The sequence below is a fragment of the Mirounga leonina genome, unplaced genomic scaffold (genome assembly GCF_011800145.1).
Source record: "Mirounga leonina isolate KUSES-001 unplaced genomic scaffold, KU_Mleo_1.0 Mir_171, whole genome shotgun sequence".
NCBI classification, from domain to species: Eukaryota; Metazoa; Chordata; class Mammalia; order Carnivora; family Phocidae; genus Mirounga; species Mirounga leonina.
Window position 1 is genome coordinate 23385133 of NW_023270436.1, and position 26716 is coordinate 23411848.

Consider the following 26716-nt stretch of genomic DNA (forward strand, 5'->3'; position numbering starts at 1 on the left):
TAACAGTGTTGGGAGGATGAAAGGGGAGAATGCAGGGCAGTCCCTGCCTGATGGCTGGCCCAGGGTCGCAGCCCAGCATGGTGAGTGACCCTGCCCTGTCCAAGGCCAGGATGGGGGGGCACCTCCAGGAGCTTTCACCAGAAGACTAGCATAATAGCTCAGAATAGGAGGAAAACCTACTCAGCCAGCCACCCATCCATCCACTCACTCACTGATTCTGACTCGGTGCTGAACAAGTCAGAAACTCTGGTCTTTGTGGCATTTACATCCTAGGAGGGGAGAGTGACAGTAACCATAGTGAGAGGGTCCGAGAGACAGCAGGTCCAAGAGCGGTGAGGGCCGGAGGCGAGCGCATGGAGCCGCGGGTTCAGACAGGGCTTTAGACAGGGTCATCAGAGGATCCTGACTGTGAAGGTGCCATCTGAGCGGCAGTGTCCACGAACCCCTGAGGAGAACAAGGGTGCCGTGCCGACGCCAGGCCCGCGCTGGGAGCAGCGCCTGACGGCCGCCTGTCCACAGGTCAACTTTAACGAGCCCCTGTCCATGCTCCAGCGGCTGACGGAGGACCTGGAGTACCACCACCTGCTGGACAAGGCGGTGCACTGCACCAGCTCGGCAGAGCAGATGTGCCTGGTGGCCGCCTTCTCTGTGTCCTCCTACTCCACCACTGTGCACCGCATCGCCAAGCCCTTCAACCCCATGCTGGGGGAGACCTTTGAGCTGGACCGCCTCGATGACATGGGCCTGCGCTCCCTCTGCGAGCAGGTGAGGCCCACGCACGCTCTGGCCAAGCCACTCCTGCTGGGCCTGGGGGTCCTAGCGAGATGAATGGGACGCGGCCTCTGTCCCTGACATGCCCGTGCCCACAGGGCCAAGACGAGGTCCAATCAGCAGCTGGGCCTCCTGCAGCAGGGGCAGGTCTCCTGGAGACAGCCGGGTGAGGACAGAGTCAGGGCTGGTGTGTGGGGAAGGGGAGGGCCCCCCCATCCCCTCTGTCAGGAACCATGCAGCAACACTCGAGGGACATGTATGCGGTGCTATCGGGGAGTCCGGGTGGACCAGAGTGGCGGAGGTGGCAGGCAGAGGGGAGCCCGCGCCGTGTGGGCACCCTGGTCAGTGATGGTACAGGCCTGGAATATGAGGAGCTTCTCGGGTCCAGAGGTCCTGCCCTGGGGGGCGGCGAGGTCAGCTCGCCCCCATCCCTTCTCTATGCCTTCCCCACAGAGATGCATATTCTCCTCACGGAGCAAAACCAAACCCAGGCCCTGGGGTCTGGGAGCCTCCACAGTAGCATCTCAGCCTGAGCTTTGGCGCCCTTGTCTGAAGGGGTGATTCTGTTGGTACCTCCCTGGGTGCTGGGAGGACCCAGTTAAGTGCTGCATGAAGGCACCCAACATAGAGCTTCCCAGGTGGGCTGCTGGACATGGGCCGTGGGCCAGGCTCTGTTCTGGGCCTGGGGTGGAGCTCAGAAAGCAGACGTTTCACAGTCTGGTGGCTAGTTGAAAAGGCGTGCTCTGGCTGCAGTGTAGCCCTACAGGAAGCTGGTTAGGGTGGCCACACCAGGGGGACGTGGGAGGGCAGAGCACAAGCTGCTTAGAAAGTAGAGCCTGGGGATTTGCTAATGCTTTGGATGTGGGGAGAGAGGGCAAAGGAGGGAGGGAGGGAGGCAAGGGAAAGTAGCAAGGATGACCCTGGCGTTCTTGGCCTGAACTACTGAGTGAATTCATTTCTTCATTCAATAGAGTTGACCAAGTACCCCCAAAAGCCCCAGCAGCTGGGAAGTGAGCGGATGGGGTGCCTGTTCTCCTGAGGCGGGCAGTGAGGGACAGGTGCTGTGTATGACAGATGGTTCTGGCTCCTTTAGAAAGCTGGCTGAAGCCCAGAGTGAGGGAGAAAGGAGCGCACAGGTCAGACAGGGAGTGGGCAGGCAGCCTAAGGCCTCCGGTTTCACTCTGTGTGGCAGGTGGAGGAGTCAGGACACCGGCCTTGTTTTATGCCCCCACCCCCCAACCCCTGCAGCAGAGAGTAAAGCCTACAGACGCTCTGCGCCACCCACTGTGGCCTGGTGAGGGGGAGGGGTGGCTCCTAGATGCATTTTGAAGAAAGAACAGCCTAGATTTGCTAAGGATTAGAGCAGGCACACAAGAAAGAGGGCCAGGGATGACTCCAAAGCATTTGGTGTGAGCAGCTGTTAAGACTAGGTCATCGGCCTGAGCAGGAAGCCATGACGCAGAGCGCCAGGGCCAGCCCCTTGGGGTCCCATCCCTGAGTTTGCCAGTGTGCTGGGCTCTAGGGCACATGGGGCCCTGGCCTTGGGCGACAAGGAATGGTTGGCGGGTTTGACCTGGGACTCAAACCCAAAAGGCAGTGAGGTACCACTGATGGTGACAGGAGGCAATGAGCAATGCATGCGGGCACGGCAGGAACTCTGGTCAGTCCAAAGAGCCGCCGGAGTGGAAGCATCCAGTGGGCAGCTGGAGCGCACGGCGCCAGTCCCAGCGCAAGGCTGGGGCCGGAGCCTGACTGAGGCTGTGACTCAGCGAAGAGGTGCCCTAGGGAGTGAGGAAGCTGGGGAGAGGCTGGGCCCCAGGACCTGTGACCAAAGGAGCCACAGAAATGAGGAAGAACAAACAAGGGGAAGTTGACAGGGGCGTACTAGCAGGTGAGACAGCCATCAGGGGCGCCCAGTGCCGTGAGAGGAGGCGGAAGGTGCTAGGGGGCCCCCGCGGGGCTGTGCAGAGCTTGCTGCGCCACCCTCCGCGGACTCCTGCTCTGCAGCCAGACTGCCCAGGAGGGAGGCAGGGCCCAACGCTGCCACTCAGTTCAAATGGCTTCCCCGACCTGGGCCCCCTGTGCAACATGGCCCTTTGCGGATGAGTGGGGTGGCCACCTGGAGAGTGGACACAGAAGCCCTCGCTAGAGCATCACACCTCGCTTCCTAGCCCTCAGCACAACTTGTCACAGGGGCCTCCTTGAGGCCAGGCTCTGTCGTCACCCCATTTCAGAGCCCAAGTCCAGCGGAGAGATGCCTCGGCCCCCTTCTCCCAACCACAGCAAGCCCAGGACAGCCGCCCAGGCCGGTCCCACTGCCGCACCCTTGCTTTTCCACTCAGAGCACCGTCCTTCCCGGGGGCCTGCTCCCAGGGCCATGGAGCTGGTCGTGCTGAGCACAGGGCAGGCTGTCCCCCCCACTTAGCTGGTTGGGGAGCAGGCCTGGGCCCACGTCCAGCAGACGCTCATGTCCTGTGGGTCTGGTCTCAGGTGAGCCACCACCCACCATCAGCTGCACACTACGTGTTCTCCAAGCATGGCTGGAGCCTCTGGCAGGAGATCACCATCTCCAGCAAGTTCCGGGGAAAATACCTCTCCATCATGCCTCTAGGTGAGCTGGAGCCCTGTGCTCTCCCAGGACAGAAAGACATTCGGGATAAGGGGGAGGGTTTTACCAACCCAGAAGCCAGCTTGGGGCCTCCAGGAGTGACATTAGTCTCTCTGCAAATCTGTTCCCCACCTCCCCAGGCTTCCTGGATGCCTCCCTGGCCTATGTCCTGTCCCCAGTCGACATGAGTACTGCTTCCAGTTGTCAGGACCCTGGGACTGTGAGCAGGCAGGCTGGCTGGGGTCTAGCATGGCAAACCGTGACCTCTGACCCTATATCTGGCCTTTAGGTGCCATCCACTTAGAATTCCAGGCCAGTGGGAATCACTACGTGTGGAGGAAGAGCACCTCAACTGTACATAACATCATTGTGGGCAAGCTCTGGATCGACCAGGTCAGGCGGTGCCCTCAGGGAGGGGGGGCGTGTGGCCTCGAAGTGGGCCACTGACCACTACCCTCCCTCACCAGACAGGGGACATCGAGATTGTGAACCATAAGACCCAGGACCGGTGCCAGCTGAAGTTCTTGCCCTACAGCTACTTCTCCAAAGAGGTAGCCCGGAAGGTAAGCAAGGCCACCTCTTGGAGCGTTGGGGGGCCTGGGGTGGGGCGTGTGCCTATGCCAATCCTGCCCATGTCCACAGGTGACAGGAGTGGTGAGTGACAGCCACGGCAAAGCCCACTACGTGCTGTCAGGCTCATGGGATGAACAGATGGAGTGCGCCAAGATTGTGCAAAGCAACCCCAGCAGCCCCGGCTCGGATGGGAAGCAGAAGACAGTGTACCAGACGCTTCCAGCCAAGCTGTTGTGGAAGAAGTACCCGCTGCCGTGAGTGGGGCTGCAGGGCGGGTAAAGAGCAGGCAGGGAGCGGGAAACAGAGGCAAGGGGCAGAGGACAGGCCAGGGAGCCTGCCGGCCAGGCAAGAAGCGAGCAGCAGGCACTGGGGTCGGGACGGTTCTGTCCACACGCAGGCAGAGACGGTGTTCTGCAGCTGACATCCCAGTGTGGGAGCCAGACACTCGGCCGTAAATAAGCGTGACCTTATCCGGTGGTAGCAAGTTCTATGCAGACTTTAAACAGGCTGATAAGGACAGAGTCCCCACAGTCCAAGGAATGAAAACCAAATGTGAAAATCAGTGCAAGAAACAGAAAACTATAAAAAGTGACACAGCAGGTTCCAAAGAGAGCAAAACAAATTCTACAAAGGAAAAATTAAGTAACTGAACTTGAGAACTCCAATGGGGAAGGTTTAATACAATCCATCAACAGAAGAAAAGAAACACTTCAAATAGAGAGACAAAACCTGGCAAAGACAAAAAGCTAACAGAGAGAAAGCTTACCACCTAGTGACCCAGAGGGAGTCCCTGGAGCAGCATCACCAGCAGCCCTGGGAGCCCATAAGAGTGAGAATCTCAGGAAGATCCCGAGGGCAGCCATGCGCACGTCAGGTTTGAGAGCAGGGTCTAGGGTACTTCTAGTCAGAGTCTAGAAAGAAAGAGACCATATCTGAAGAGCAAACAGAAAAGAATCTTCCACACCAAATCTATACAGTGGAACTGCTGAAACTAAATCAAAGAGTTGTGAAAAAGACCTGTATGACTTTCTGAGGAATAGCAGACTGACAGCGGTCTCTTCCTCAGCAATGATGGAAGCTTGAAGACGGTCAAATGAGATCTTCCATGTGCAGAAAGACTCACTGCCAGCCGATGATTATACACCCAGCAAGAACATGTTTACAGAGTGTTGAAATATTTTATTTTCAGACTAATAAAAACTCATTTTGCCACCAGCAGACCCACATTAAAGGATATACCTCCTGCAGAAGGAAAGTGATCCCAGATGGAAGATCTGAGATGTGTGAATGAATGAAGAACAAAAACTACGTGAACCTAAGTGAACAGTAAATAAGAATAGAAATGTCTTGCGGGTTTTAGAATCTAAACAAAATACAACTGTGTGATCATATAAGTCAGAAGAGGGATAAATGGAAGGAAACTTCTCAAAGGCCTTTGTGCAACTCAGGAAGGTCAAGATGTGCGGTAACTTTTGGCTATGTGAAGTCTGCATAATTCCTAGAACAACCACTAAAATAATGTTTAACTGGAATCCTGGAAGGGAAAGAAAGAAATAAAAATGGAAAGGAAAGAGAAATAGTTAAATAATGGAGATAAATTTCCCAGAATAAAAACAGAGATGGGAGACCTTGAGTTGAAGGGCCTGTGGAGTTCCAGAGACAAGAGATAAAGAAAAGCTTTCACCAAGACCACACTATAGTGAAAATTAAAAATGCCAAAGAGAAAATTCTAGTAGCTTCAAGAGAGGACTACAAGCAGATTACAACGAAGGATAAAGAATCAGATTGACAGGGGCGCCTGGGTGGCTCAGTCGTTAAGCGTCTGCCTTCGGCTCAGGTCATGATCCCAGAGTCCTGGGATCGAGCCCCGCATCGGGCTCCCTGCTCAGCGGGAAGCCTGCTTCTCGCTCTTCCGCTCCCCCTGCTTGTGTTCCTTCTCACGCTATGTCTCTGTCAAATAAATAAAATCTTTAAAAAAAAAAAAAAAAAAAGAATCAGATTGGCAGTCAGAAAGATTGACATCTTTCAATAGCCAATGTTTGGAGTAATATTTTCAAGTAATGAAGAAAGCAAAATTAGAAGATTAAGATTTTTATCCAGACGAGCTATCATTTAATAATGAGCACATAACAACAACAACAACAAATGTCGTCAGGCAAACAGCCTCAGAAGGTTTGCCACACAAAACCCACAACGAAAATGGTATTAGACATAGTAGTTTGTTTGTTTATTTATTTTAGAGAGAGAGCAAACGGGTGGGGCAGGGGAGGGAGAGAGACAATCTTTTTTTTTTTTTTAATATTTTATTTATTTATTTGACAGAGAGAGACACAGCGAGAGAGGGAACACAAGCAGGGTGAGTGGGAGAGGGAGAAGCAGGCTCCCCGCAGAGCAGGGAGCCCGATGTGGGACTCGATCCCAGGACCCCGGGACCATGACCTGAGCCGAAGGCAGTCGCTTAACCAACTGAGCCACCCAGGCGCCCGAGAGAGACAATCTTTTTTTTTTTTTTTTTTTTTTCAAAGATTTTATTTATTTATTTGAGAGAGAGAATGAGATAGAGAGAGCATGAGACGGGGGAGGGTCAGAGGGAGAAGCAGACTCCCTGCCGAGCAGGGAGCCCGATGCGGGACTCGATCCTGGGACTCCAGGATCATGACCTGAGCCGAAGGCAGTCGCTTAACCAACTGAGCCACCCAGGTGCCCCCCGAGAGAGACAATCTTAACCAGGATCCAAACACCTGGTGCTTAGCTGACATGGGGCTCAAGCTTAAGACTCTGAGATTATGTGAGATCATGACCAGAGCTGAAATCAAGAGTTGGATGCTTAACCAACTGAGCCACCCAGGCGCCCCTAGACATAGTACTTTAAAAGGGGGAGAAAAAAAAATCCAGAAGTTGCTGCAAAAGACATATGAAGTAAAAGAGAAATATTCCCATAGTAATGCAGAATTTAAGATGTAGATAATGTTAACATGTCAGGATCTGAGGGGAGTTGAAACGGACACCAAGGGATGTGAAGGATTGCTAAGTTCTTATTAGAAGGAAGAGACAAATATAAGATGTTAAAATAGTAAGAAAAAACTAAAAAGAAAAAGGACAAATAAAAACAGTAAATCAACACAATAGGAATAGGCCCAAGCATAACAAATAAAAGTAGCTGAAACTCACCAGTCAAAAAGCAAAATACTGACTGACTGGATTTTTTTAAAATCCAGATATATGCACCTTCTAAGAGATGTCAAAAACAAAGACATGCAGAGGTTGAAAGGAAAAGACATATCATGGGAATACTAACTGAAAAAGCTACAACAGCTATATTAATATCAGATAAAATAGACTTTAATAAGACAAAAGCATTACTAGGGATGGAAGAATTGCTACATGATAAAAGTCTGAGTTCTTCAAGAAGATATGAGTTTCACTATGCATGTAATGAAACAGCCTCAAAATTATACAAAGCATATATTGATAGTAAAGGGAGAAATTGATAAATCCATCACCATGGTGGGAGATTGAGAGACTTCAATATACCTCTCTCACTTGTTGATCGGTCAGAGCAGGGGTGGGATCAACAAGGATCTGAAGAGATCAAAACAACACAGGATGTCCACATACTTGCAGTTGCAACAATAATGGAACATACCTTTTACCCAGTAGACATGGAATGTATGCAAAGATCTATTGTGTACTGAACCCTAAAGAAAGACTCAACAAATTTAGAGGGTAGCATACAGACCACATCTATGATAAGACAACTAAGTCAGAAGTTATGAACAAGATGACAAAAAGTCCTCACGTGTTTGGAAAAAATTGTTAGGTTGCTAAATAACCCATGGGTAAAATAATAAATTAGAATGGAAGTTTTAAAATACATAAAATTGGGGCAACTGGGTGGCTCAGTCAGTTAAGTGTCTGCCTTCGGCTCAGGTCATGATCCCAGGTCCTGGGATCAAGCCTCACATCTGGCTCCCTGCTCAGCAGGGAGCCTGCTTCTACCTGTCCCTCTGCCCCGCTTCTTGTTCTCTCTGTCTCTTAAATAAATAAATAAAATCTTAATATAAAATAAAATAAAATACCTAAAATTGAGAATGGATGTAAGAAAGGCAGTGCTTTAAAGGAAATGGATTGCCTTAAATAGGCACATAAACAAGCTCATTCATTTTGAGACTATTTCTTTTCTGAGTTTCTAATCTAAGAAATTAGAGAAAGGTCAACATATAAACCAGAAGAAAGAAAAAAACTGACTTTAAAAATAAGAGCAGAGATTAGTAAAATAGAAAAAATAAAATAGAGAAGTTTAAAAAGCCAAAAGTTGATTCTTCAAGAAAAAAAAAACTGACAGAAAACTATTGGCAAGACTTACCAAGAGAGAATATAGAAATAAATATTATTAATGAAGAGTTTAATATGACATACAAAGTACTAAGAGAGAATTAAAATTCAGATGAGGACAAATTCTTAGAAAAATATAACAAGAACTGAGTCTAAAAGAAATGAAAAGCATGACTAGTCCTATAATCAAAGAAACTGAAGAGGTAGTTTAAAAATTCTCACAGGAAAACACAAAGCCCAGTTAATTTTGTAGGTGAATTCTACCAAATTTTCAAGAAATATATTATCCCAATAGTATATAAAATCTTCCAGACCAAAGGAAAAGAAGAAATGCTCTCTTTTCCTATACGTGAGGCCAGTATAACCCTGATACCAAACCAACCTAAAAGAGTCATAGGAAAATTAAAGTTCTACCCTATTTCACTCATGAATATATAAGCAAAATTCCAAAATAAGACATCAGAAAATCCAACAGTGTATAAAAAAGAAAGCATTCATCAATCCTGTTGCATTTATCATGGGCATGCAAAGATGATTTTATGTTAGAAAATCCAGGGGCGCCTGGGTGGCTCAGTCATTAAGCGTCTGCCTTCAGTTCAGGTCATGATCCCAGGGTCCTGGGATCAAGCCCTACATCAGGCTCCCTGCTCAGCAGGAAGCCTGCTTCTCCCTCTCCCACTCACCCTGCTTGTGTTCCCTCTCTCGCTGTCTCTCTCTCTCTGTCAAATAAATAAATAAAATCTTTTAAAAAAAAAGAAAATCCACAAATGAATTCATCACATTAATAAATCTCAGTAGATTCAGAAAAAGCATTTTAGGTGTCTTATTATAAGGTTATATGCAAAAGTCAGTTGCATTTCTACACACTAAAAGAAAACAACTAGGAAATACAATTTAAGAGAAGACAATTATCATACTAGAGGAGGATCTTGTAATAAATCTTATATTCAATAAGATAATCTTGTAATAATAGAATAACATAATATATAATATGTAATATATAATATAATAACATAATCTTGTAATAATCTTATATTCAAGACCTCTATAGAGAAAATTGTAAAACTTTACTGAGATATTAAAGAAGAGCTAAATCAATGGAGAAAGACACAATGTTCATAAATAGAAAGATTTAGTATTACAAAGATGTTATGATCTAAAGAGGAGATCAAACAAAATCCCAGTAGTGATTTTCATTGCTTGATATAATGATTTTTAAATTTTTATTGAAGAATAAAGGGCCAGAATATTTCTGAAGAACAGAGAAATAAGGACTAGCCCTACTAGATATTAGGACTTATTTTGAAGCTGCAATAGAACAGTGAGCCTGGAAACAGACCCATGGATGTATATATCACCTAACAAAGGTGACATGAGATCATGTGGAAAGATGGCACTGTTCACTAAAAGATTTGGGAAAATGGTTATCCATATGGAAAAAGATTACCTGAATCTCTCCCTTACATTAGAACAGAAATTGACTCCAGGTAAAGGTCTTAGAAAAGGTATTAAGCTTGATTTGCTGTTAAACAATAAGTTAACTCTAAGGAGAAAATACTGATGAGTATCTTTTAGACCTTAAGGAAATAGATCTTAAGACACAGAACAGCTCTGATGCATGTAACTATATTAAAATATTTTTTTCATTAAAAGAAGTTTTGCTCGTTAAGAGACAACTTAAAGAAAATGAAAAGACAATATATAAATTTGCAGAAGATAATCACAATACTTAATTCCTGACAACAGATCAGTATTGTGAATACATGAAAAGTATTTGGCCACAGTTAAAAATAATAACTAAAAAAAAATCAAGAACACCTCCTCCACAAATAAAGCAAAAACAATTCGGCAGAAAAAGTGCAAGAGTCACGAGCAAGAATTTCACACGAGAACAAATACATATGACCGACCAGTCATCATATGAATATGATTAACATCACTGGTAATCAGGCAAATGAAAATCAAAACTGCAATGAGACCATTTTGCCTTCATTTAATTAAAAAAAAATGAAAAAGTCTGACAGTATCAAGTGTTAAAGAAGATGTAGATCTACAATATTTTCTACCCATCACTGGTGGGAATGCAAATTGGTGCCTGGTCACCATGTTGAAAAGCAGGTTGGCCTTACCTCCTAAAGAAGAATATCAGACTCTATAGCCCAGCGGTTCCACTTCTAGTTACATACTCGAGAAATTCCTGCAAATGTACAATGGGAACCATGCATAAGATTACTCCAAAGCAAAAACTTATAAACAACCCAGATTTATTGAATGAATAACTGTGTTATTATTCACAGGAGGGAATATTACACAGTAGTTGAAACTAATGAACCACAGAAACATGCAACAATATAAATTTTAGCAGTATAATATTAAGAAAAAAAAGCAAGTCCCAGAAGATTACATACATCCGTGTTGGCCTCGTCCCAGTGCCCCTTCTTCTTACACAGTTAAAAACAAATATGTAAATATATGTATATGAAAACACATAAATACATGCACATTTAAGACTATGTAAAGATGCAATAAAATTAGATTAAAAGGTAAGCAAGGGACTGATGAACCCAGGAGTCGTGACAGCTACCTGAGAAGGGGATGGATTGGTGAGTTTTCCATATGGTTAGATGTACATTTTGTCAGGATTCTACCTTTTGTTTAGAGGTTCTTCTGGTGGTCAAGCAGGCCATGCAAGGACCAATAAAAAGAGGGTGTCGTGTAGCAAGGATCATGACTAATCCAAAGCTGTGCACCTGAGGTCCAAAAAAGGAGAACACAAAGAAAAAAACAAGATAGATTTAAATCCAACATATCAGTAATTACATTAATTACTCCCATTACAGGTATAAGATTTCAGATAAGTTTTAAAAATCCAACTATATGTGTTTTACAAGAGCTACATCTAAGTAAGAAAAAAAGATTGGAATAACAGGATGGAAAAAGATATGTCCAGAGAAATAACAAACAAAAGCTGCTGTAGCTATATTAATGTTGCAAAACAGACTTTAAAACAAAAGGTAAGATGGGAGGTAAGGGGGACATAATGATAAAGGTTCAATTCACTAAGATGGGTTTTAAATTTGAACCTATCATGTACCTAAAAAACACAGCCTCAAAATATTTACCACAAAAGCTGGTAGAAATACAAGGAGAAATGGATTAATTTACAACCAATATAGGAAATTTTAACAAAGCTCTTAGTAATGACTAGAAACAGGGAAAAAAAAGTTTGAACCATAGAATCTACCAATTATAGAACACTGTACTGAACAACTGCAGTAAACACTTTCTCTTCAGGTATACATGGAACATCTGCAAAAACTGACCATATACTGGGTCTTTCAGCAAATTTCAAAGAACTGAGATTATACCAGTATACTGTGTTTCCAAAGCAATTATGCTAGAAATAAAGATAACTAGGGCGCCTGGGTGGCTCAGTTGGTTAAGCAACTGCCTTCGGCTCGGGTCATGATCCCAGGGTCCTGGGATCGAGTCCCGCATCGGGCTGCAGGGAGCCTGCTTCTCCCTCTCCCACTCCCCCTGCTTGTGTTCCCCCTCTCGCTGTGTCTCTCTCTGTCAAATAAATAAATAAAATCTAAAAAAAAAAAAGAAATAAAGATAACTAGAAAGAATCCCCAAATGTTTATAAATTCAAGAAATATACTTCCAACTAATCCACAGATCAAAGAAGATAGAGTGGACATCAGAAAATATAACTGCATAAAGGGGCGCCTGGATGGCTCAGTCCCTTAAGCATCTGCCTCTTGATTTCAGTTTGCCTCATGATCTCACTTGAGATCAAGCCCCCCATCCGCCTCCGTGCTCAGTGTGGAGTCTGCCTGTCCATCCGCCACCCCTTGCTGGCACTCTCTCTCTTAAATAAATAAAGTGCATGATAATTAAAGTAATACATATAAAAGCTGTGAGATTCAGCTAATGCAGTACTTGGAGGGCAATGCCTAACCTAAAACTTACATATTAGAAAAGAAAAGCTGCAAAATCATGAGCTCAGCAACCATCTCATGAAGCTGGAAAAAGAACAGCAAAATAAACCGCAACAAAGTGGGAGAATATAAAAGTAAACTCAGTAAGGTAGAAAAACCTAAAAGAGGATCAACAAAGTTTCATCTTCAACCAATGAAGAGAGTGCACGAACCTCCACCATGACTGTTCAGAATGGGGGGGGAAGGCACATTTAACTCACATCACAGATGTGAAAAGAGGACATCGCCACGTCCTCGTCGTTAAAGCAGTAGTAATGAGATTGAAAAACGGGTGGAAATCGGCAAATTCCCAGAAAAGTAGAATGTAGCAAAACAAATCCAAGTCGGTGGAGCGAGTGTGCAAGGCGCAGGCAGTAAAAGAGGAAGGAGCCAGCCGCTGGCTGGGCGAGTTCCAGGGGTGGACACGTGGCCCGGGGGCCCTGCGGGACCGCTCACACCGCCCTGCCGCCACAGGGAGAACGCCGAGAACATGTACTACTTCTCCGAGCTGGCCCTGACCCTCAACGAGCACGAGGAGGGCGTGGCGCCCACGGACAGCCGCCTGCGGCCGGACCAGCGGCTGATGGAGAAGGGGCACTGGGACGAGGCCAACACGGAGAAGCAGCGGCTGGAGGAGAAGCAGCGGGTGTCGCGGCGCCGGCGGCTGGAGGCCTGCTCGCGGGTCTGTGGCACGGAGGAAGGTGAGGCTGGGCGGGGAGAGAGGGGACCCTGGGGGCGGGGAGCGGTTCCCGGAAGGAAGGGATGCCCCAGGGGTGGGGAGAGGGGGAGGAAGGGGCACCCCAGGGACAGGGAGGGTGCGGGGGCAGGCAGGGTGGAAGGAAGCTGTGTCCTGGGGGCAGGGAATGGGGGAACCAGGGAAGGGGGCGGGCTGGGAAGAGACCACTGTCCACCCGCCCGCCCACTGTGCCTGCCCAGCAGAGAAGGAGGCTGATGTGTACATGCCGCTGTGGTTCGAGAAGAGGCTGGACCCACTGACGGGGGAGACGGCCTGCATGTACAAGGGCGGCTACTGGGAGGCCAAGGAGAGGCAGGACTGGCACATGTGCCCCAACATCTTCTGAGCGCCACCCCTACTGCAAATACAGGCGCCTGCACAGCCTGGTCCACCTCTTCTTTAATGCACTCAATTTAGTACTCAACGGCCCTCCTCCCCACACCTCCCCCTCCCCACACCTCCCCCCACCTTTTTTTAAAACATTTTTGGGGCTCCCACCTTGGAAGGAGTTAAGTGCTGACCTGCATTCTCTTCAGCTCGCAGGTGCCCTCGGTCACCGGAGCCCCTTCATTATGGACTTGGGTCCCACTGGGACCCCAGCTCCCAGTTAACACAACTCAGGCAGGCTGGCCCAGGCCCTGGGCTGCCCCAGTCACCAGCCCCACCCAGGGAGGCACTGGCCCCTCCTGAGGAGCCACATTTGACTTTTTTAGAAAAAACGATCTCCATTTCTTTCCAGCCAAGACTTTAGTAAATATTTTTAGCACAGCACTTAGCAGACAACTTTCTAAGTGTGCTTTCTTGCCACAAACATGTCCTGGCAAGAGCCCCTTCTTTTTAAGACATCAGGAAGCCAGACCCCTTTGAGCAGGGAGCATTTTGTCATTCAACATAGCAGGGCCACATCTGTATCGGAGCTGCCCAGTCAGCGGGAGCACAGGACTCCACAGAGAAGGGAACTGGAGGGGCCGCCTGGCCCAGGAGAGCACAAGTCAGTTGTCTCTGGAGCTACAGCCGCACCCACTGTGGGGGAGGGGGCGCCGAGCGGCCCCCACGTAGATTTGAGGGCATCAGCCCCTTGCCTTGCCTTGGCCATGTTGAGGCTGCTCCCCAGCCCTAGAGAGGCCAGGAAGGGCTGGGGGGCAGGGCCTGCAGGTGCTCCCCACCCCAGAACCAGGCCCCAGATCAGCAATAAGAACAAACATTTGGCTCAGCCTGGGCTGGTGCCCACAGGCACCAGAGACCCAGTGTCCCGCCTCGGCCTCAGGCACCTTCAGGGTGCCCATCTCCACACCCCTTGAACTCTTTTATTTGCCTGATTTATATATATATGATATATAAATATATAAAAATAGCTATTTTGCTTAAATTTCTATGGTATGTGGAAGTTAAAAAATGATGAAGACAGGGCACTCCTGTCTGAGTTTAGCCCTCCTGTCAGCTGTGCCCTGCCCTCTCCTCGGACCCCCTTCCAAAGGCTTCTGCCAATGGTGGGGGTACTGGGCCACCGTGGCCACTGTCCCCGCCCCTCAGAACCCCCACTCCAACCCCTCCCACTTAAGTTTGGTCCTGAAAATTCATCACAGGGTTTTTTTCTGTATACTCCAGGACTGATTTTGTTTTTATAAAAAAACAAAAGTGAAAACACCAACGTATGAAATGCCTTAGGGTGCCCACTCAAGAGGCAGGGTGGGCTGGGTGGGGTGGGTGGCCCCACCAGGCCTGCAGCAGAGCTGTGCAATGTACCTCTTCTCAACACTGTTTGTGAGGGAGCACCTTCTGACCGGTAATAAAAACCTTGGATTTGGAGTTTTCCAAGGCCCTGTCCCTGAGTGTGTCTGTGACTGGGTGGATCAGGGCTGATGCAGGACAGGTGACAGCCTATAGGGCAGCATGGGGCGGGGCCTGGGACGTTCTTCTGCTCTGCTGTGAGGAAAGCAATGAAAAGCTGGTCTAAATGGGGAGGGGAGAGAATGGGGTGGGGGTGGGGGTGGAAGACTCGTTGTGACAGGATCTGGGCCAGGAAGGCTGCAGAGGGCAGAGACAGAAGCTAGGGGAAGGCTCACAGCTTTGCCTGGGGCTGTCTGGGGCCAAGCCAAGGCACCCACCCGGCTCTTCTCTTCGAGGGAAGCCCACCTTGGTGAGTTCCAGGGTTACTCGATAACCACGATAACTTGGACTGCTTCTGTTGTCCCAGGTTGCTAAGCAACTCAGATCACTAGCTCCCAGGACGGGCCTAGAGCGGCTTGGTCTGGCCCACTGTGGGGGGCCTCCCACTGCCAGTGCTTCCACGTGAGAAGATGGGGTGGGGCAGGGCACCACAGGAGTAGCAGAGCCAGGCTCCAATCACCTGCCCTGAAGCCCCAGCGCTGTGGGATCCAAGGCTGGCCCTGCACAACTCTTGCCTTACCAGGGCCTTGCTTTCCCACCTGTGGGGAGGCAGGCACTGGTTAGTCCTGCAGCTCTCACTGGCTAGAAGGTACAGGGCAGGTGAGGCAACCCCAACATAAACCTGAACCCAGGGGGGTGGGGGCAGTGGAAGGGGGCCTGCCAAGGGAGAAGATGGGCTACATGGGCAAAGCCCAGAGGTGACAAAAGCCAGTCTACTGAGACAAAGTGAGGGAAGAGCCTGGAGTGGAGCCAGGCAGAGCTCTGAACAGGGAGTGACATCAGGGTGACGTTCTAGAACCCACTCTAACCAGATCACAGAAGATCAGCCTACTCTCAGCAGTCTATCCACCAGCCATCACTGAGTAGAAAAGGTCATAGAAAAAAAGATTCTGCAACATAGGCCATATGGGGCCTCAAAGTACATCTGACAAAAAGATGCAAAAGACCTTTACAGATACAACTTTAAAATTTTACTGAATGATAGAGAAGACCTGAGTTAAAAGGAAAACACCATCTTCACAGATGGCCAACTCAGTTATGTGGGTTCTTCCCAAATCTACAAATCCAACATGATCCAAATCAAAATCCTGTGAATATTTTTTAAACACTTGACAAATAGATTGTGAAATCTACATGGGAGAATTGAGCAATTCTTAAGCAAAAAATAATAGAGAATAGAGCAATTCTTAAGAAGATGGGGAACATGGACTTGACCTACATATACCCAAACATGTTAGAAAGCTACCAACAAATTGCTTCCTTTTTCTCCACTGCACTCTGGCATGATGTGTCATACCATATATTTTATTCATTTGTTGACTATCTCCCCCACCCCACAATGGACTGTGAGCTTCATGAGAATAGGAATCATGTCTGTCTTACACACTATAGCATCCCCAGTGCTTGGCACATAGGAGATGCTCAGTAAATAGGTGTTGAATTAATTCCAGGCCAGAAGGCCCAGACAGAGCAAAGGCTCGGGGGGATACTCCCCAGAGCCACTGAGAGTGTGGCTGCAGCAACAAATTGTGAGGGGGCAACTGGGAGGAGCTGACCCTAGGGACCTAGGAAACTCCTGCTCCCACAAACTCTACAATCCAAGTCTTTGCTCCTGACAGACGGTGGGGGAGGAAGCCTGAAGTTCCCTTATCCCCAGGGCTGGGGCTCAAAATAAAGTGGGTAAAGGACACCAGATAGAAAAATGTCAAAGTGTAGCACAGAGACACCATCAATGCAGTTTCTTATTCTTCTTATGAAGCTGGCCAACATAACTTCAACAACAAAACCTGGTAAAGACAGCACGGAAAATATAAGAACTGTGTATTTCAATCTCACTTTAAGAACAGAACCTGGGTGGCTCAGTTGGTTAAGCTTTTGACTTCAGCCCAGGTCATGATCTCGGTGTTCTAGGATCAAGCCTCACACTGGACTCCCCAGTTGGGAGTCTGCTTGTCCCTCTCCCTTTGCCCCTCCCCTGCTCATGCGTGCTCTCTCTCTCTCTAATAAATAAATAAATAAAGTCTTTTTAAAAAATAGAATTTTCAGGGCGCCTGGGTGGCTCAGTCAGTTAAATGCCTGCCTTCGGTTCAGGTCATGATCCTAGGGTCCTGGAATTGAGCCCTGCATCGGGCTCCCTGCTCAGTGAGGAGCCAGCTTCTCCCTCTCCCTCTACTTCTCCCCCTGCTTGTGTGTGCATGCTCTGTCAAATAAAATCTTTTAAAAAAGAGAGAATTTTCAGGGCGCCTGGGTGGCTCAGTCGTTAAGCATCTGCCTTTGGCTCAGATCATGATCCCAGGGTCCTGGGATCGAGCCCCGCATCAGGCTCCCTGCTCCACAGGAAGCCTGCTTCTCCCTCTCCCACTCCCCCTGCTTGTGTTCCCTCTCTCGCTGTATCTCTCTGTGTCAAATAAATAAAATCTTTAAAAAAAAGAAAATTTTCAAAAATCCAAATAGCAAATAGAATCCAGCCACATACCAAAGACTAATACCTCAAGTTGGTAAACCCATGCCCAAGTTAGGTTTACCACAGAAATGCAAGAATGGGTCGGTGTTGGGAAGCTTTTCATTATAAATCATTCATTATATCAACCACTCTTGTATAATACTAGGCATGCTAGATAAAATTTTAAAACATCTTAAAAGCATCCATGAGTTGGAAAGAATATAAGGAATACTTGGGCCAGATATTAAGTGAGTGTAGAAATATGGAAAGGTAAGAAGAGTCTGAAGTCTGCTTTTCCCTCATAGCCACTTACCGTACCAGTGAGCTTAAGTTTTCACCGCCTCAAATGACACTTCCAAGGTAGGGTATTTTTTTTTTTTTTTTTTTTTTTTAATCTGAGAGAGAATGGGAGACAGAGAGCATGAGAGGGGGAGGATCAGAGGGAGAAGCAGACTCCCCGCTGAGCAGGGAGTCCGATGCGGGACTCGATCCCGGGACTCCAGGATCATGACCTGAGCCGAAGGCAGTTGCTTAACCAACTGAGCCACCCAGGTGCCCCTCCAAGGTAGGGTATTTAACATCAGATGTCCACCATAAAGCTGGACTCCCAAAGGTCTATACCTTTGATATAATGAATCCAAAATCAAATACAGGAAAACTGTTTGTCTTAAAGATTACTCCTAAGCAGAGCAGAAAAGAATCCCCTAAGAATTAGTAATTGGGAGCAGACCCTCTCCTGGTTTGGTTTAATAGCCAAATACATACTATCAGATAGTCCAATAAAAACTTTGGCAGAGAATATAACATGGTCTCAAATTGGCAATGTCCCCAGTCACATGAGAGAAGCAAAGAAATCCTCTCTGAGGCTCTCCCCTTCATTCCAGGTCTTATGGAATCCCAGATGTGACACTGCAAGGAAAATGAATAGCTTACAGTGTGATATCTCTAAACACACAAGGAAACACAATACACAAGTTGGCCCATGAGCATAGGCCAACAGAAATAACAGCAGAATCAGACATAAAACTCCATATAGTGAAATTATCAAACACAGAATATAAAATAAGCACGTGTAATATATTTCTAGAAATAGAAGGTTTCTAAAATTTTAATTCCTGAAAATGAGTGAACACTATTTTAAAAAAACTAAAGAATTTCCAGAAATTAGAAAAAAATCACTAAAAATAATAATATTAAAACATACTACTGAAGACAATAGTGACATAGAAGTAAGATCTGAAGAAAGTATCCAGAATACAACACAAAGATGTGAAAAATATGAAAGAAGAGACATGGAGAATAAAGTGAGAAGGTCCCATATGTGTCTAATCAAAATGGAGAACTCTTTTTTTTTTTTTTTTTTAAGATTTATTTGTCAGAGAGACAGAGCATGCACAAGCAGGGGGAGTGGCAGGCAAAGGGAAAAGCCGGCTCCTTGCTGAGCAAGAAGCCCGACGGCGGGACTCGATCCCAGAATCATAACCTGAGCCGAAGGCAGACGCTTAACCGACTGAGCCACCAAGGCATCGCGGAGCATAACTCTTTAAAGAGTTAATGATTTTAAAATTTCCAAGAAGTCATGAGAAAGACCAACATACAGAGTAAACCTCAACAAATCCTAGATAGGAAAATAAAAAGACATCCACAGCAAAATACAATAGAGTGAAATTGCAAGACTCTTAAAACAAAATCTTAAAAGCAGCCAGCTTTGGGGTAGGTGGTGGGAATTACCTTCAAAGAGCACTGATCAGACTAAGAGTTGACCTCCTAAGAAAGAAGAGAGAAGTGATTAGAGGAGAAAATGTTAGTATTCCCAGGGAAAATATCTTTCAGGATCCAAGGGAAAATAAAGGTATGAATAAAAACTTACTAAAACAGTATTAAGAGACTTGTGGAGTTAGACTTTGGTGGGTTAAGTATTTGGTAAAACACACAGAGTAATCACTAAAGAAAGAATAACGGATTTCCAAAACAAGGGAAAACATTGTGTATGGGGGGCGGGGGGGAGGAATTTTCAGTCAATCTAAAAGAAGGCAAGAAGGAGGAAAAAGGAATGCAGATAAGGTGGAATAAAAATTACAAAATCAGACAGAAATAAGTCTGTAATGCATCAATAATACACAAAATTTAAGTAAGTTAAATCTTTGGGTAAGAATAAAAAGTATCTAGAATAAAACAAAATCTTGCTATATATTGTTTACAAGAATACACTGAAAACATAAATATACAGACAAGATAGACTTTAAGGCAAATATGTATTTCTATATGTCAACTCCTATAAATAAAAAAGTCACTTTGTAATGATAAAAGATAAAATTCACAAAGCTCTAAAACTCCTATGCACCTAATGACATCTCAAAATAAAGTAAAACAGACACAATCACAAGGAGAAACAGATAAATCCACAATCACAATGGAAGATTTTAACATACCTCTCCCTGTAGTGAGAGCTCAGAGAGGCAAAAAATATCAGCAAGGTTTCCAACAACACAATCAACAAATGATGTAATGTACACATAACTGCAGAATATATATTTTTGAAATGTACATGGAACATTTTGAATATTAACCACATATTTGGGCCAGTCATAATGCCTCAGCAAATTTCAAAAAACTAATACACAGACCACATTCTCAGACTAAAATGAAGACAGTTTGGGGCGCCTGGATGGCTCAGTCGTTAAACGTCTGCCTTCGGCTTAGGTCATGATCCTGGGGTCCTGGGATAGAGCCCCACATCGGGCTCCCTGCTCGGCAGGAAGCCTGCTTCTCTCTCTCCCACTCCCCCTGCTTGTGTTCCCTCTCTTGCTGTGTCTCTATCAATAAAATAAAATAAAATAAAATGAAGACAGTTCAAAATCAGTAACAAAAAGGCAATTAGAAAAAAAATCCACTCTTGAACATTAAGAAACTCTTTTAAATAACTAATGGATCAGAGAAGAAAACAACAGAATTATACAGTTAAAAATTAAAATGCTAAATATCAAAACTTATAGGACAAAGGTAAAGCAGTATTTACAGAAAAACTTATAGCATTGAAAGCTCATGTTGTAAAAGAAGAAAGACTAAAAAATAATGAGCTAACCATCCAGTTAGAGTAAGACAAACTCAAAGGAAATCAAGATCAGAAATTAATCAAAGAGAAAACAAACACAATAGAGAGGATGATAAAAGCTAAGGTTGATTCTTTGAAAAACTAAAATTGTCAACACTGATAAGGAAGACAGAGAAAGGGAAGGAAGGAGAGAGGAAATGGATGAACCTAAAAAACACTATTTGAAATAAAAAGAAGACATAAATATAAATGCTACAGATATGGTCAAATAAGGATATTATGAACAACTTTGTAACAATAACTTTAAAAACAGATAAAGTTCTAGAAAAATATAACTTAAAACTGACTCAAAAATTAGAAAATCCTGAGTAGTAGTATAACCATCTTTAAAAATCAGTTTTAAAACTCCCTGCAAGGGTGCCTGGGTGGCTCAGTCAGTTAAGTGTCTGCCTTTGGCTCAGGTCATGACCCCAACATCCTGGGATCAAGTCCCACATCAGGCTCGAGTCTGCTTCTCCTTCTGCCCCTCTCCCTGCTTGTGCTCATGCTCTCTCTCTCTTAAATAATTAATTAAAAATTTTTTTAAATAAAAACTCCCCTGACACATATACATACAAAACTCCAGACACAGCTGACCAAGGAATAATCAGCCTTATAGAAACTATCCCAAGAGTAGAAGAAATAATCCCCAACTCATTTCTTGAGGCTAGTATAATCTGGTCACCAAAACCTAATAAGGACAGTAGAAGAGAGGAAAATTACACACTAGTGATGGTATAACTCAAAACAAATATTAACAAGTCTAGAAATATAGAAAACTTATAATCATTATTCCAGAAATGCAAGGGTAGTTTACCCTAGGAAAAACTAATGAGTGTAATTCACCACATTAACAAAATAAAGAACACTACAAGGAAAATTGGACAGCCACATGCAGAAGAATGAAACTGGACCATTTCCTTACACCATACACAAAAATAGACTCAAAATGGATGAAAGACCTAAATGTGAGACAGGAATCCATCAAAACCCTCGAGGAAAACACAGGCAGCAACCTCTTCGACTTCGGCTGCAGCAACTTCTTCCTAGACATCGCCAAAGGCAAGGGAAGCAAGGGCAAAAATGAACTATTGGGACTTCATCAAGATAAAAAGCTTTTGCACAGCAAAGGAAACAGTCAACAAAACCAAAGACAACCAACAGAATGGGAGAAGATATTTGCAAATGACATACCAGATAAAGGGCTAGTATCCAAAATCTATAAAGAACTTACCAAATTCAACACCCAAGGAACATTTCCAATCAAGAAATGGGCAGAAGACATGAACAGACATTTCTGCAAAGAAGACATCCAAATGGCCAACAGACATATGAAAAAGTGCTCAACATCACTCGGCATCAGGGAAATCCAAATCAAAACCTCAATGAGATACCACCTCACGCCAGTCAGAATGGCTAAAATTAACAAGTCAGGAAACGACAGATGTTGGCGGGGATGCGGAGAAAGGGGAACCCTCCTACACTGTTGGTGGGAATGCAAGCTGGTGCAGCCACTCTGGAAAACAGTATGGAGGTTCCTCAAAAAGTTGAAAATAGAGCTACCCTATGAACCAGCAATTGCACTACTGGGTATTTACCCCAAAGATACAAATGTAGTAATCGGAAGGGGCACCTGCACCCCAATGTTTATAGCAGCAATGTGCACAATAGCCAAACTATGGAAAGAGCCCAGATGTCCACAGACAGATGAATGGATAAAGAAGATGTGGTATAGGGCGCCTGGGTGGCTCAGTTGGTTAAGCGACTGCCTTCGGCTCAGGTCATGATCCTGGAGTCCTGGGATCAAGTCCCGCATCGGGCTCCCTGTTTGGCAGGGAGTCTGCTTCTCCCTCTGACCCTCCTCCCTCTCATGCTCTCTGTCTCTCATTCTCTCTGTCTCAAATAAATAAATAAAATCTTTAAAAAAAAAAAAAAAGATGTGGTATATATATACAATGGAATATTATGCAGCCATCAAAAATTGAAATCTTGCCATTTGCAATGACATGGTTGGAACTAGAGGGTATTATGCTACGTGAAATAAGTCAATCAGAGAAAGACAATTATCAGATTACCTCACTGATATGTGGAATTTGAGAAACAAGGCAGAGGATCATAGGGGAAGAGAGGAAAAAATGAAACAAGAAGAACCAGAGAGGGAGACAAACCATAAGAGACTTTTAATCTCAGGAAACAAACTGAGGGTTGCTGGAGTCGTGGGGGGGTGGGAGGGATGGGGTGGCTGGGTGATGGACATTGGGGAGGGTATGTGTTGTGGTGAGTGCTGTGTATTGTGTAACACTGATGAATCACAGACCTCTACCCCTGAAACAAATAATACATTATATGTTAATAATAAAAATAAAATAAATTTTTAAAAATAACACTATATGGTCATCTTGATGGATGCAGAAAACACTTCAGATAGAATTCAACATGCACCCATAATATTTAAAAGGAAAAAATGCTTTAAAATAGGAATGGAATCTTCCTTAATATGTTGAATGGTGAAGAAGAAGAAGAAGAAGAAGAAGAAGAAGAAGAAGGAGGAGGAGGAGGAGGAGGAGGAGGAGGAGGAGGAGGAGGAGGAGGAAGAAGAAGAAGAAGAAGAAGAAGAAGAAGAAGGAAGGAGGAAGGAGGAAGGAGGAAGAAGGAAGAAGGAAGAAGAAGGAGGAGGAGGAGGAGGGAGGAAGGAAGGAAAGAAGGAAGGAAGGAAAGAAGGAAGGAAGGAAGGAAGGAAGGAGAAGAAGAAGAAAAGGAAGGAAGAAAGAAAAAAGAAAGGAAGGAAGGGGAGGAGAAGAAGAAAGCTTTGTCAATGAGATAAGAAACAAAAAAATAGGGGCGCCTGGGTGGCTCAGTCCTTAGTGTCTGCCGTTGGCTCAGGTCATGATCCCAGGGTCCTGGGATCGAGCCCCGGATCGGGCTCTCTGCTTGGCAGGAAGCCTGCTTCTCCCTCTCCCACTCCCCCTGCTTGTGTTCCCTCTCTCACTGTGTCTCTCTCTGTCAAATAAATAAATAAAATCTTTAAAAAAAAAAAAAGAAACAAAAAAAACCCTGCTTTTCCCTTTATACTCAACATTGTACTGGCAGCCCTAGCCAATGCAACAGGGCAAGAAAAATACATGAAGCATGAGAATTGGCAAAATTATCATTCCTCACAGATATGTAATAGCAAACTCAAAAGAATCAAAAGATAAATTAGAATAACATGAAAATCAATTACATTTTTATATATTAGCAACAAACTGTCAGAAAATGAAGTTTTAAAAGTATCATTTACAATAGCATCAAAAACCATCAGGTACCTAGGCTACATCTAATCAAGAAAATAGAAGACCTCTGGGGTGCCTGGGTAGCTCAGTCAGCTAAGCATCTGCCTTTGGCTCAGGTCATGATCCCAGTGTCCTGGGATCAAGCCCTGCATCAGGCTCCCTGCTCAGCTGGGGAGCCTGCTTCTCCCTCTCCCTCTGCCTGCCACTCCCCCTGCTTGTGCTCTCTCTCTGTCAAATAAATAAATAAAATCTTTTAAAAAAAGAAAATATAAGACCTCCAAAAGGAAAATTATAATACTTTCTTGAGAGACACTAAAGAAAGATCTAAATTAATGGACAGTTTTACTATCTTCATGGTTAGGAAGACTTATAAATATCAGTTTTTCTCAAACTGATGACATAGAATCAATTCCAATGAAACCCCTTCAGGTTTTCTCTTGGAGCTTGAGTAAATGATTCTAAACTTTATATGGAAATGCAAAGGACCAAAAATAGTCAAGACACTCTTGAAGCATAAAAAGTGGTTAAATTTGCTCTATCAGATATAAAAACTTACTGTAAAATGATAATAATTTAATCAGTGTGGTACTGGCATACAGAGACAACAGCCAAATGTAACTAAATAAAAATTCAGAAAAAGATTTACACATATAGGAACACTTGATATAAAAGAGAGGTAGCATTGCAAATTAATGGAGAAAGGTAAGACTTTTCATTAAAGGATGTGGGGACAATCAGAAAGAAGTAAGGAATTGAAGCTCTACCTCATACCATACACAAAAGTCAATTCCAGGTGGATTAAAGATTTATATGTGAAAGACAAAACTACAAAAGCTCTATAAGATAATATAAAATAGTATCTTCATGACTTCATGACAGGGAAGAATTTCTTGAAACAAGCTACAAGAAATGCAAACAATAAAAAATATTGGTAAAGTAGTCTACACTAAAATTAAGAACTTCTACTCATCAAGACTCTATAAAAAAGTTTTTTAAAAAGATGCCAAAAAGTAGAAGAAATCTGCAACACAGATAACTTAACAAAGAACTTGTATCCAGAATATACAAAAATACAAATCAATAAAAAGAAGACAAGGGCGCCTGAGTGGCTCAGATGGTTAAGCGTCTGCCTTCGGCTCAGGTCATGATCTCAGGGTCCTGGGATCGAGTCCCGCATCGGGCTTCCTGCTCCTTGGGAGCCTGCTTCTCCCTCTGCCCCTCTCTCTCTCTCTCTCTCTCTGTCTCTCATGAATAAATAAATAAAATCTTTAAAAAATAAAATAAAATAAAATAAAAAAATAAAAAGAAGACAAAAGAACAGAAAAAATGGTCAAAAGTCTTGAACAAACACCTTATCAAAGAAGAAATCCAAATGGTCAATAGACAAGAAAAGGTGCTCAACCACATGAGAAATCAGGAAAATGCAAATTAAACCACAATGACAAAAATAAATAAACAAACCGCAATGACCTACCGCTATACACCCATCAGACTGGCAAAAAAATTCAAGTCTAAAAATATCAAGTGTAGGTGAGGAAGTAGAGAAATGAAGAATTTAGTGCCAGTGAGCATGTAAACATATACAAGTGCTTCTGAAAATAATCTGACGTTACCTAGTAAGGTTGAAAGGGGTATGACCTATATGATTCAACAAGTCTACTCCAAAGATGATGCATGCATACATAAACAAGAATGTCCACAGCTGTATTGTAATAGCAAAAAAACTAGAAACAACCCAAATGCCAGTCACAGAGACATGGATAAAAATTTATATGTTCCATTGTAGGTGTGATTCATTTTTCATTACTGTATGATATTCAACAATGATAGAATAGTATATGGTAGTGAAGATTAATAAATTACAGCTACATCTAACAACATGGATGGATTTCTGGAACACAATATTGAAAAGAAAATAGCACGTTGCAAACAGTAAATGTTATGTCTAAAGTCCAAAAACAGGCAAAACAATTATTTAGGAAGGTAAAAGGTTTTAAAAGAGCAAGAACAAATATGCACATCAAATTCAGGATGGTGGTTACTGTTGGGCAAGGAGGAAACGGGAGAGGACCCAGGAAAGGCACACAGATTTATAAGGTAAGAAAAATGCTTTTTTAAAAAACAAGATGATAAATGTACATTGCTTATTCTTACCATATAAATATTTTACAAATACAGTATTCTTTTGTAGCGACACAATGTCTAATAAAAATAATTGTTAAAACAGCAACTTAAAGGAAAAAATACCCATATGATTTGACAGTCAGGGTTGTGTCCCTGATAATTGTGTGCTCCCCAACCCACATTTCAGTCTGTGTAACTAGTGCCCCCTGGTGCTCCATTCAGGTAACACTGGCAGTTTAAACAAGATGGAAACTCTTTCCACACTTTTAAAGATCACTCACCAAAACCACAGCCAATATTCTGCTCAACTCTAACATGTGGATTTCCAACCCATCAGAAACAAGACCCATATAATTATTCAACATTGTTTCACCGTTTCTAGCTAAAGCAAAATAGCAGGGCCCCTGGGTGGCTCTGTCTGTTAAGCTTCAGACTCTTGATTTTGGCTCAGGTCATGATCTCAGGGTGTGAGATGGAGTCCTGCCATGGGCTCCACGTGGAGGTGGAGCCTGCTTAAGATTCTTTCTCTCCTCCCTCTGCCCCACCCCACTTGCACTCTCTTAAAAAAAAAAAAGGCATTAAAATATTTTTAAAAAATAAAATGGCAATTAAATTGGTGTACTGGCAAATTTAAGGCTTGCATCTGTGAAAAAAAATAAGTTTATTTTTAAAACTACCAGAGTTCATAACATAGAAAATAAATTGTTTGCTTTTCTCTGTATTAATAATCAGGAACAGAGATGGAAAAAATATCCCATTCACAATACTGACAAAAACCGTAACAGAAAAAAATGAGAGAGTTATAGAAATTATAAAATCTTATTGTAGGACTAAAAGGAGTCAAACAAATGAAAAACCACTTTGTATCCTCTGGGGAGATTTAAGGTCAT

General features: G+C 44.3%; 1 protein-coding gene and 1 long non-coding RNA gene across 5 annotated transcripts in view; one reads left to right on the plus strand and one right to left on the minus strand.

Moving 5' to 3' along the window:
• OSBP2 (oxysterol binding protein 2) overlaps positions 1–14821 on the plus strand; it is a 167563-nt gene extending 152742 nt beyond the window's left edge. The window contains exons 8-14 of one of the 2 annotated variants that reach the window (XM_035017376.1): positions 520–765; positions 3262–3382; positions 3669–3772; positions 3847–3942; positions 4022–4206; positions 12742–12968; positions 13204–14821. In XM_035017376.1, coding sequence (XP_034873267.1) covers positions 520–765; positions 3262–3382; positions 3669–3772; positions 3847–3942; positions 4022–4206; positions 12742–12968; positions 13204–13349 — 1125 coding nt within the window. In that variant the 3' untranslated portion in view covers positions 13350–14821. The remainder of the gene's footprint in view (positions 1–519; positions 766–3261; positions 3383–3668; positions 3773–3846; positions 3943–4021; positions 4207–12741; positions 12969–13203) is intronic. The other variant, XM_035017377.1, reaches the window with a different exon arrangement.
• LOC118018659 lies at positions 4181–20038 on the minus strand. 3 transcript variants are annotated; one of them, XR_004681446.1, is made up of 3 exons: positions 10872–11687; positions 10417–10484; positions 4181–4863 (listed from the first exon to the last, which is right to left on the minus strand). It is a non-coding gene; the product is annotated as an uncharacterized LOC118018659 (long non-coding RNA). The 3 variants fall into 3 exon arrangements; XR_004681448.1 differs by lacking the exon at positions 4181–4863 and adding an exon at positions 9004–9028 and having other exon boundaries at positions 10872–11690; XR_004681447.1 differs by lacking the exon at positions 4181–4863 and adding an exon at positions 19068–20038 and having other exon boundaries at positions 9909–10484; positions 10872–11037.
• Between the last annotated feature and the right edge of the window lie 6678 nt (positions 20039–26716).